The 12,446-nt window shown below is 45.2% G+C and overlaps 1 protein-coding gene across 2 annotated transcripts in view; it reads left to right on the forward strand.

Annotated features, from left to right (window-relative positions):
- The window catches only part of LOC118081119 (adhesion G protein-coupled receptor G4-like), a 53,716-nt gene continuing 41,270 nt past the window's right edge, over positions 1 to 12,446 (forward strand). For both annotated transcript variants that reach the window (XM_035107315.3, XM_035107316.3), the window contains exons 1-5: positions 1 to 200; positions 828 to 969; positions 4,101 to 4,712; positions 9,572 to 9,643; positions 11,428 to 11,877. In XM_035107315.3, coding sequence (XP_034963206.1) covers positions 873 to 969; positions 4,101 to 4,712; positions 9,572 to 9,643; positions 11,428 to 11,877 — 1,231 coding nt within the window. In that variant the 5' untranslated portion in view covers positions 1 to 200; positions 828 to 872. The remainder of the gene's footprint in view (positions 201 to 827; positions 970 to 4,100; positions 4,713 to 9,571; positions 9,644 to 11,427; positions 11,878 to 12,446) is intronic.

A 12,446-nucleotide genomic window follows, 5' to 3' on the forward strand; every position in this document is an offset into this window, starting at 1 on the left:
CCTGCCAGCCTATAAGGGGAAGTCCTTCTTCACACTGGCAGGGAGAGTCCCATTTGCAACACTTGTGCGGCATTGAAATTGTCCTTCTGCAAAAAAACAAAACACCACACAATTGGCAAGAAGCTCATTTGTAGGGCCTGCAGAAGGGACTAGAGCTGGCAAAATATCACTGCAAATCTTTTTAGCGGCTTCCCTGTCAGGTAAGTGGTCTTATTTTTGAATCTTTGCGAAATGTCTTGTAATGAATTCATTTAGATACAAATCAATGAACAAGCGAATTAAAAATGTGCAAGAACTTGGATAAGGAGGATATTAAAATGCAAGGCTGCCATTGACCTTATGTTCTAACCCTAATAGCCTTAGACTCCATTTAACTCCATATAGACTATGCATTTCTTTATTTTTAATAAAGTTTTCCATTTTAACAATACAATAAAAACCACATTAAAAACATTCCAAATTATAATACAATCAAACAGTCCAAATTTTATGCCAAATTATAAATCTTTAGGTTACTTCCCATGCTCTGGAGGTCGAGGAGCAACGATCTCACGTAGTACCGCATTCCTTAATTAGTCCACATTTCTAATCCACATTTCCCCCAAATATATGCATTTCTGTACATACAGTTTGGCTGAAGAGGTGCATTACAAAAATTTGTAGAAGTTTGAGTTTTGAAGGTTAGCTGTGTTTCGGTTCTAGAAGTGTGAAATGGGTGTATCCCCTTAGCATGCACAAAAAATCCAGTTTCTCCAAGGGAGCTTTGGTTTGATCCAGAATCAAGCAAGCGTCACCTCTTCTTCTTGTGTGTATCCCTCACTATCCAGAAAGTGCCTCGTGGGATTCCCTTCTGCCTTTCAAAGCGTGTCTAGATGATGAGAGGGCGAATGGGGAGTTTAGCTGGAAGTTCTTCAGACAAGACCCTCTGCAGCCTGGTCGTCATTCTTGTGGGCTTGTTCCTTCTCTCAGGTAAAGGTTTCCCCAGTGCTCCTGTTCATTTGCCTACAAATTCAGGAGTAGGCACGCTTGCAAGGGCCCGTTGCCTAGCCAGGCCCCCAGTGACCTGTGGTTCATCCCCACCATTCAAGACATTGACCCAAAAGTCAGTTTGCTCGTCACCTGCTCTTTCTGTGGCATGCTGGGTTTTTCCAAAGCTCCGACCTGAAGGGCCATTTGCAATATTTAAAGAAACAAACAAATGCATGGTCTGATCTCTTCTTCTTGTGCAAAGCAGAATGTGTGTGTGTGTGTGTGTGTGTGTGTGTGTGTGTGTGTGTGTTTCCCCACTCTTCCACTTTGCAGCTTCCAGTATCCCATCCCATCCCTTTCTTGGGTGTCCCTTGACCCTGGGGGTCATCTTTTCTGGGCTGCTGCTGCTGCAGGGGACTTTAGCAGGAAGAGGGAGGCAATACAAGGCACATTTCAGTGGGATTCATATTGTACCTAATTACATCCAATGTCTCCCTTACACTTGCCATGTGAAGTGTTGCAGCCCTTAAGGACTAGACCACAGGCTGTGGAACATTTGAATCTAGATGTGACATCAGACCCATTTAATGGGTCAGGGTGAGTTAAGGTCAGTAAAGGTAAAGGAACCCCTGATCATTAGGTCCAGTCGTGACCGACTCTGGGGTTGCGGCGCTCATCTCGCTTTATTGGCCAAGCGAGCCGGCATACAGCTTCCAGGTCATGTGGCCAGCATGACAAAGCCGCTTCTGGCAAATCAGAGCAGCACATGGAAACACCGTTTACCTTCCCGCTGTAGCGGTCCCTATTTATCTACTTGCACTTTGACATGCTTTCGAACTGCTAGGTTGGCAGGAGCTGGGACCGAGCCACGGGAGCTCACCCCGTCGCGGGGATTCAAACCGCCGACCTTCTGATTGGCAAGCCCTAGGCTCTGTGGTTGTAACCTGCCCTGTGACATTAGGGTGTTGCGTGGGAAATGAACAAATGAATAGTAATAGTAGTGATTAATAATGATGAAAAGGGGATCCTGGATTAGATGGGCCACAGGGCTCTTCTTAAGCAGTTCCAAGCTTTCTCCCTCCAGTGGCTTCCAGCTGCCCTGAATGTAGAGGCAGACCAGAGCCATCCTAGGAGGAAGCCATGGAGGGCCTGAATCTACTCCATGAATTTGTCCAACACCCTTTTAAAGCCATCCAAGTTGTTGACCATCGCTACCTCCTGGGGAAGGGAGTTCCATCATTTAACTCTGTGCTGCATGAAGAAGGACTTTGGGGAGGAATGATTTTTTAAATATTTTTTTATAGGATTTATATACCGCCCTATACCCAGAGGTCTCAGGGCGGTTCCCATAAAAGGGTCACAGTTTCCTCTTGCTCATTTTGGGGGGTGCCCTTTACTGGACCTTTTCCAAGTTCACAAGACCCTTTTTGAGATGAGGCAAGCAGAACACAGTACACAATATATTCCAAAAGGGGTCACATCATAGATCTGTAAAATAGCATTATGAAAGTGGCGGTTTTATTTTCAGTTCCTTTCCATGTAATTTGCCTTTCATGGCTGCTCCTGTTGTTGTTGTTTAGTCGTTTAGTCGTGTCCGACTCTTCGTGACCCCATGGACTAGAGCACGCCAGGCACTCCTGTCTTCCACTGCCTCCCGCAGTTTGGTCAAACTCATGTTCGTAGCTTCGAGAACACTGTCCAACCATCTCGTCCTTTGTCGTCCCCTTCTCCTAGTGCCCTCCATCTTTCCCAACATCAAGGTCTTTTCCAAGGATTCTTCTCTTCTCATGAGGTGGCCAAAGTATTGGAGCCTCAGCTTCACGATCTGTCCTTCCAGTGAGCACTCAGGGCTGATTTCCTTAAGAATGGATAGGTTTGATCTTCTTGCAGTCCATGGGACTCTCAAGAATCTCCTCCAGCACCATAATTCAAAAGCATCAATTCTTCGGCGATCAGCCATCTTTATGGTCCAGCTCTCACTTCCATACATCACTACTGGGAAAACCATAGCTTTAACTATACGGACCTTTGTAGGCAAGGTGATGTCTCTGCTTTTTAAGATGCTGTCTAGGTTTGTCATTGCTTTTCTCCCAAGAAGCAGGCGTCTTTTAATTTCATGACTTCCGTCACCATCTGCAGTGATCAAGGAGCCCAAGAAAGTCAAATCTCTCACTGCCTCCATTTCTTCCCCTTCTATTTGCCAGGAGGTGATGGGACCAGTGGCCATGATCTTGGTTTTTTTGATGTTGAGCTTCAGACCATATTTTGCGCTCTCCTCTGTTCATTGAGCCACCTGATCCATCACCTCCAGTTCAGAGTTTATGTGAAAGTACTTTTTTTTTTTGCACTTTAGGGATGCGGATGGTGCTGTGGCCTAGAGCCTAGACCACTGAGCCTAGACCACTGAGCCTAGAGCTTGCCGATCAGAAGGTTGGTGGTTCGAATCCCCGCAACAGGGTGAGCTCCCGTTGCTCTGTTCCAGCTCCTGCCAACCTAGCAGTTCAAAAGCACATCAAAGTACAAGTAGATAAATAGGTACTGCTCCGGCGGGAAGGTAAACGGTGTTTCCGTGCGCTGCTCTGGTTCGCCAGAAGCGGCTTTGTCATGCTGGCCACATGACCCGGAAGCTGTCTGTGGACAAACGCCGGCTCCCTCGGTCAGTAAAACAAGATGAGCACTGCAACCCCAGAGTCATCCGTGACTGTACGCTGGCTCCCTCGGCCACTAAAGTGAGATGAGTGCCACAACCCTAGAGTTGTCCATGACTGGACCTAACGGTCAGGGGTCCCTTTACCTTTATCTTTGCATTGTGCAACTTTTTCTTATTTTTCTATAGTTATGCTTTATATTTCAGCAGTCGTGGATCTCTGTAGAAAATCACTGGCTGCCCCAGAACACGGCCAGGTGTGCTCCAGATAGTCTACATATTTTATTTAAAAGGATTTGTATAGTGCTTAATCTTAAAAACATCCAAACAGATTGTGGCTGTGTTCACTGGGGCTGGTGCAGGATTCAGATCGACACATTCAGGGCACCGGCTTAGGGAAGGCTAGGCTATGCAGCTGACGGATTGATTGAAAAATGTCCTCACTCTCTTCTCTTATTTCTCTTGCTACCCATGTCACGAACAGAAACTGCTTCCCTGAAAGGGAAGCAACTGGTCCTGTCTGGACAGACAGAGAAATACCCTTCCTTGGCCGGCCGCATTGCCCACGACTTGCACATCTTTACCGTGTGCATCTATCTGAGCAAGACTAATAGAAGTGTGGGTACTTGGGCGGCCTTTTCTTATGACATCAGCAGTTCCTCCAGGGACCCCAAAGATGCGGAGCTGGCTTTGTTTGCCAGTAACGATACCCTGCAAATGTCCCTTTTCGGCACCCTGGTTGATTTGGGGAAAGATGTCGTGGCCCCCAAGATGCGCCAGATGTGCTGTGTGTGGGACGGGTACAAGAGCTTGCTCGAGGTCTTCCATGACGGGGGCAGGATGAAGAGCGAAGATCTCCCTCTGCTCAAGCGCAAGCACCTGAAGCCTAATGGGACTTTCAGGATTGGGTGCCTCCACAAGAAGCAGGCTTCGCCCTTCCGCTTCGTGGGAACCTTGCACTACTTCCAAATGTGGAGTTCCGTGATAGAGGAGCAGCAAATGAAGAAGTGCTTTTCTGGAGATGTCATTAGCTGGGAAGGCGATTACTGGTCCTTGAACGGCGCAACACTTGAGTCCGACCATCACCAAGATTGCGGTGAGTATCATGCCAACAGAGTCTTCGCAGGAGCCTCCTCCATCTTGCTCGCTCCCATCATTTTGAACAATACGTTTTCACACACACACCCCAAACTCAGGAGACCCCCAGGGCTGCCTGTGCTCACCCGGGTTTCAGTTTCCTCAGCATGAAGGCTGGTAGAGACTGTGGTGCCTTTAATAATAATAATAATAATAATAATAATAATAATAATAATAATAATATTTTATTTAAACCCCGCCCTCCCCAGTCAAAACCGGGCTCAGGGCGGCTAACACTAATAAAATTACAATAAGACATAATAAAATTACAATAAGACATAAAAGAAAAGAAAACAATTAAAATACAGATTAAAATACAATACTAAAATTTAAAATGCAGCCTCATTTTAAGTAGTCCATAAATCAAAACCCCGAGGGAGGAAAACACAGGGGTCAGACTTTAGGATATATAGTTTGATTTGCACATATGTATAGGGTGAGCTCCCGTTGCTCGGCCCCAGCTCCTGACACGTCAAAGTGTAAGTAGGTAAATAGGTACCACTCCAGCGGGAAGGTAAACGGTGTTTCCGTGCACTGCTCTGGTTTCGCCAGAAGCAGCTTAGTCATGCTGGCCACATGACCAGGAAGCTGTCTGTGGACAAACGCCAGCTCCCTCGGCCAGTAAAGCAAGATGAGCACCGCAACCCCAGAGTCATCCGCGACTGGACTTAATAATAATAAATGATAATAATAATAATAATAATAATAATAATAATAATAATAATAATATATTATTTATACCCCGCCCATCTGGCTGGGTTTCCCCAGCCACTCTGGGTGGCTTCCAACTGAAAAATAAAATGCAATAATTTATTAAACATTAAAAGCCTCCCTAAACCTAATGGTCAGGGGTCCCTTTACCTTTACAACCTGAACATGGGATGGAATGGCTCACAGCATTAATCCTGCAGCGGATCTTGTTTCCCATTAGATTCCCAGGGAGATCCTCAAGCCACAGCTTTGGGTCCAGCACACAGAGCAAGACAATCCTTTGTCTCTCCAGCTTCCAGCATCAGCCCAAACTCTCAAGCATAGACAGCCTGCTTTGCCCTCTTGTTCCCCATCCTAGGATGGCTGGTTGCATGATGCAACCAAATGCTTTGTTATCTAGGGGTTTGTCTGTGCTGGAGCAGAAGGTGGATCCACACCAGCCTGCCTCCCCATCAGTGTAGAGCAGGCATCCCCAAACTGCGGCCCTCCAGATGTTTTGGCCTACAACTCCCATGATCCCTAGCTAACAGGACCAGTGGTCAGGGATGATGGGAATTGTAGTCCAAAACATCTGGAGGGCCGAAGTTTGGGGATGCATGGTGTAGAGGAATCCACGTGATGCCCTTCCCATCCCAGCGCTGTCCCAGATCTTCCACCCTTCAGAATCATATCACAGAATCATAGAATTGTATGGAATCACAAACATCCTCTAGTCCAACTTTCTGCAATGCAGGAATCACAACTTTATGGGCGGGGAGGGGGGGGAGTAATCCTTGGGAAGCCCAAAATGGCCAGGATTTTTTCAAAACCCTAATTCAAGCAGGGTAGAGGGACGAGCCTTGAGACGACACTAGGGTGGGGTGTATGTCACTACGTCAATGGGGAGACAGGCCAGTGCAAACCCACCTAACTCCAGTGTGGACAAGTTCTCTGACTAAGCTTTTGAGAGCCTGGTTGGAGACAGGGCGGTAAAGCTTTATTTATTAATCTGTTGTGCGAAATATCTGCCATGGCGTGTGGGAACTCTTGCACAAGCTATAAATTTCCTCCTTTGCCTTTTACGACTGTTTTTGACAACCTGAAATTTATGAAAAGCTGATAGTACCCGGAACAGATAATGGGGAATAAGGACCAAAGCAGGAGAACAACAAGCAGGTGGTTGAGTTTATTGGAGCGCAGGACTGGCCAGCAGATAAGAGCCTCTCCAAGGTCCTGATGCTGTTCACTGAAAAGCAGCTCTGCCCATTCATGAGCATCATGGGAAATGGCCCTCGGGGGCTTGTAGTGGGTTCAAGCTGTGGGATTTTATTCCATCTCGACAACTCCCTGTCCACCGAAAGCTAAGGTAGAAGATTAGCAGCCCAACCTGTTTGTTTGGCCCTCAGTGTTTCCCCATTTTTTAAAAAAAATTAACACATTTTAAGAAGAGTTTGGATTTGATATCCCGCTTTATCACTACCCGAAGGAGTCTCAGAGTGGCTAACATTCTCCCTTTCCCTCCTCCCCCACAACAGACACCCTGTGAGGTGAGTGGGGCTGAGAGACTTCAAAGAAGTGTGACTAGCCCAAGGTCACCCAGCAGCTGCATGTGGAGGAGCGGAGACAAGAACCCGGCTCCCCAGATTAGGAGTCTTACCGCTCTTAACCACTACACCACACTGGCTCTAAAGGAAACTAGTATTTGCATTAGAATGAAATTCCACAGTGGCTCCAAATACTGTATTTTCCCGTGTATAAGGCTATATCCCCCCCCAATTTAGAATTGGGGGTCATCTTATACACAGAATGCTGCAATTATTTATTTATCAATTTGGGGCTCAAAAAATAGGGGTCATCTTACACATGGGTGTGTCTTATACACGGAAAAATACGGTGACCAGAGGAAGGACTTTTCTTCAGAACTCCAGCAGCAGAAGAAGGAAAGGCTTACCCCTTTCCCCTGGTGATGCAGTTTACATTTAAGAAACAAAAAAAGCCATCCAATTTAAAATGCCATACAGTATCTGCTTTAGCCCTCCCATGCTAGTCTTTTCAAGGAATAAATAAAAAACAGAAGTCTTGTAGCACTGTTCACTCGTACTAGACAGGTCCATGTTTTGTTATTCCTGTGTGTTTTTCATAGATGGTGGATCATTCAGTCACATGACATCCCCCCCCCCCACCTCACCAGCTTGCTAAAGTGGGCAGTCCAAGGAGGACTGGACCATATAATTCACCCAGGATTGTAGATGGGCTCATGTGCATTCCTCCTCTGAAACAAGACCAGAAGGTTCATTGCAACCCCCAGACTTCCTCATTTCTGAATCCTTTCTACTAGCCTTTATTGGCATAAGTTGTTGTTGTTTAGTCGTTTAGTTGTGTCCGACTCTTCGTGACCCCATGGACCAGAGCATGCCAGGCACCCCTGTCTTCCACTGCCTCCCGCAGTTCGGTCAGACTCATGTTGGCGGCTTCGAGAACACTGTCCAACCATCTCGTCCTGTGTTAAAACAGTAAACTCATACAAAGTCATCCAAATACATTCATAATCCAAACACATACGATATATAAAAGACTAGATAGCCACCACTGAATAAATCAGGAAACTTTAGATTTAGCTTTAAAGACCTCTGCTAAGTACCCTGATCCAGCCAACTTTATTTATAAAATCAGGGAGTATTTACATAAAGGACCGGCTAGAAATCATAAGATTTTTCAAAAACCAGGCACCACCAGTAGCCTCTCTTCTTGGTGATATGGCTCTCGAGTGCAAATATAAAGATTCTCCGAAACCAAACAGCAATGAAAATCTTACAGATTTGAATTGGACCCAAGAATCCTTGCCCAAGAGACACCAAAACCAGAATGGAAGATGCCACTTACACACGACCCATGATACTCTGCTATCAAGCGGATAGAAAATTTTGCTTTAGAGGAGAAAGCCTTAATGCGTCAATTTTGGACATTGCCAACCAGGGCCCAAATAGAAATATTGGATAGGCTAGATTTATTGAGAAGCTGTTTAACATGACTTAAATTGTGCAACACAGAAGAAACAATGGGCTTAAAATGAAAGGAATTTAAGTCCCAAGTGATCAAGGAGATAAAAAATGGAAAAGGGAGCACAGGTCCCGGGAAAGTCGAACCTCTCTAATTTACCAAACTGGGCCCTGATAAACTCAGACGAAATTATGGAACTTATTGCAGAACTAAAACCCGGTAGGGCCCCTGGCTCTGATGGGATTTCTGCTGAGATTCTGAAGAAGTGTGCAGATTGGGGGCATCATCACTTGCTAACCTTTTCGCTCTTGTAGACCAATATGGAATTATACAAAAAATGTGATTAACTTCTGTAATTATCCCAATTTGTAAAAAAAAAGGCGACCTTGAGCAGCCGTGTAATTATCGCCCTATTAGTCTCCTGTCCACTATAAACTCTACTCTAAACATTTGGAGCGCTATCTATTGGATTGGATTAAAACGAATAGAATTATTGGCCCTGAACAGATCGGATTTACAAAATGGAAATCAGCTATTGATCACTGTCTCTCACTTGCCTTTCTAGCAAATCCGAAATCTGAAATGGGAAAGTGATATGTGGCCTTTATTGATCTGAAAAGTGCTTTTGACTGGATACCCAGAGGGCTGCCATGGGAGAAATTGAATGCCATTGGGCTAGAACCCCAACTTTTTCTTGATAAGAATATTTTCCTTGATAAAAATATGCATACAAACACTGTGTCAGGTGAAGATCTCCCTGGACGGCCACTTATCACCTCCCTTTACAACTACTAAAGGAGTCAAACAAGGCTGTATTCTTGCCCCACACCTATTGAATCTATTTTTGAATGATATGAAACATCTACCTGTTGCGAATGGCTGCCCTCCTAGGAAGGCAGTCCCCATACTTTTATATGCCAATGACAATGTCCTCCTCTCCTGCACCAGAGTTGGGCTCCAGAGGTATCTAAAAGCATTCTTTCATTAACCTAGTGATTAATTACTCAAAATCCAAGATCTTGGTATTTTCAAAGAGTTGGCATCCATATAAATTGGTGAGCCCTGTCTTTATTCATATTTATGCATTCCTCAATTTCGTCTCTCTGCATTTCTCCCTCTTTTCAACAGGGTCACGTGACTTTAACCATACATCTTTAGCTCCACCACTGACAAGCAAAGCCCCTGACCCCTCAGTTACAGGTACGTGGGGAATAGAATGGAGTGATCCGGGTTAAAATCTTGCCTCATGGGCAGCTGGCCCTGGACAGGGAACCTGTGGCCCTGCAGGTGTTGGGCTCCAGCTCCCATCAGCCCCTGCACCCAGCATGGCCAATGGTCAGGGCTGATGGGAGTTGGAGTCCGGCAGCATCTGGAGGACAGTGTGCCCAGTCCCAAGTCCTGCATTACAGGGAGGTAGCAGGACCCTGGATGGGTCTTCTTACAATTATTTATTTGCTAAATTTATATCCACTTTTTATTTATATCACAAAATATATTATTTACCAATTGATTGTAGTAAAATCATCATCACCATCATCTCAAAGCTGTTGAATCATCCAAGGTAGCTAACAAAAATGTATATAATAAATAATAAAATTCTCCTGATAATATTCTCCTCTTATAAGTTATCACAAATTTTAAAATGCCCAGTTTTCTAAGTTACGTATTTCTCTTGGCTGGCATAGGTAAAAAAAAATGTCCCAAGTATTGCTCCCTCAATGCATTATGTAAAGAGCAATATATATATTAAAATTTGTACAAGATTTTCACCCAAGGACAGGTAGATTCAATTCAGAATATGGCGTATTTCTGAACCTTCCTTCCGAAACAGCTGAAGCCATCAGATTTGAGTGGGTTTTGTAGAGTGACAGAGATGAAATATATTTCAAGATGTTCATTCCCACTGGAAATGCTACCCTGGAAGCCACAGTTGTAGTTATCAAGGACCCCAGTACAGCTTCTACCACATTTCCTATTGGACCTCCTGAGACTCCGTGAAATCCTGAGTAACGGAGGTTTCTCCAACAGCCAACTCTGATGTGGTTATAACTGTGCCTCTGTCTTCTTTAGCAACAACCTGTAAGTCTGCAGTCACACTTCTGGACGATGGTCTTCCATGGATCTCTTCTGGGACTGTTCCTTCACGGGCTGGTGTGGAGGACTCCTTGGTCCTGAATGGGGTAACTGTGCCCCTGAAGGACCAGGTGTGCAGCCTGGGAGTCATTTTGGGCTCACAGCTGTCCATGGAGGCACAGGTCAATTCTGTGTCCAGGGCAGCTGTTTATCAGCTCCATCTGGTACGCAGGCTGAGACCCTACCTGCCCGCAGACACTCTCACCAAAGTAGTGCATGCTCTAGTTATCTCTCGCTTGGATTACTGCAATGCGCTCTACGTGGGGCTTACCTTTGAAGGTGACTCAGAAACTCCAACTAATCCAGAATGCGGCAGCTAGACTGGTGACTGGGAGTGGCCATCGAGACCACATAACACCGGTCCTGAAAGACCTACATTGGCTCCCAGTATGTTTCCGAGCACAATTCAAAGTGTTGGTGCTGACCTTTAAAGCCCTAAATGGCCTCGGCCTGTATACCTGAAGGAGCGTCTCCACCCCCATCATTCAACCCGGAAACTCAGATCCAGCGCCGAGGGCCTTCTGGCGGTTCCCTCCCTGCGAGAAGTGAGGTTACAGGGAACCAGGCAGAGGGCCTTCTCGGTAGTGGCTCCTGCCCTGTGGAACGCCCTCCCACCAGAAGTCAAGGAAACAAGCAACTATCCTACTTTTAAAAGACATCTGAAGGCAGCCCTGTTTAGGGGAGTCTTTAATGTTTAATGCTGTTTTTGATATTTGATTGGGAGCCACCCAGAGTGGCTAGGGAAACCCAGCCAGATGGGTGGGGTATAAATAATATATTATTATTATTATTATTATTATTATTATTATTATTATTATTATTATTATAGTATTATAAAACCAAATGGACAGTGTCTCCTTCCAGGTCTGATGAAGCCACACCCAAAGCAGAACCAACGGCATCAACAGCTGTTCCTTCTAACTCTTATGTGAAAATACCAACCTCTGGCAGAGATGGAACAACACATCAACAGGAGTTGATTGCATCCACCACTCGACCCGATGGAGCTACCCCGCAGGGCGTCCCAACTCAACCCACATGGTACATGCCAACTTCTCAGTATGCTGAGACAGCTCCCAAAAGCACCTGGACTGTGCCCACCTCCAAACCTACCCAAGTTTCCTCAACTTCTAGATACGATGGGGCGACACAACAGGCTTCTGAAACAGTATCTGTTCTTCCTTTTACCAATACAAAGCTTATCACTGAATCGAAAGCATCAACCATCGATATAAATGCCAAGACCACGCCGCAGACTTTTTGGTCTACACCAACACCCACAGGAACCATGCCAGTTTCAGGTAATAGATGGGATTTGTGTTAAAACTTAATGTGGAAGCAAGATATTAAGTTTACTGCCTGTTACACAATTAGAGAAAACCAGCTGAAGATGATGTACAGGTGGTATATGACTCCCATCAGACTAGCCAAAGTATACAAATTAAAATCAAGTAAGTGTTGGAGATGTCGTGAGGTAGAGGGAACAATGTATCATGTGTGGTGGGGATGTGGGGGAAAAAAATTCTGGAGCAATATTCAATATTAAAAAAGATGCTTAAAACATCATTTGAGGAAAAACCAGAAGCGTTTCTATTAGGCTTAGTTTCAAAGGACATCCCTAGTGAAAATAAAAAAGTGTTTTTATATGCTACTAAGAGCTAAAATTTGGAAAGGGGATAAGATTCCATCAGTAGCAGAGTGGCAATACAAGCTTTGTGAATTAATTGAATTGGCTAAAATGCCAGCAGCTAGTAGATTCCAATCAAATCAGAAATTAAGAAAAGAAGAGGAATGTGGATCCTTGCCAACTTCTTGTTGTTGTTTAGTCGTTTAGCCGTGTCCGACTCTGGGCCAGAGCACGCCAGGCACT

Source organism: Zootoca vivipara, chromosome 2, assembly GCF_965207765.1.
Source record: "Zootoca vivipara chromosome 2, rZooViv2.hap1.1, whole genome shotgun sequence".
Classification (NCBI taxonomy): domain Eukaryota; kingdom Metazoa; phylum Chordata; class Lepidosauria; order Squamata; family Lacertidae; genus Zootoca; species Zootoca vivipara.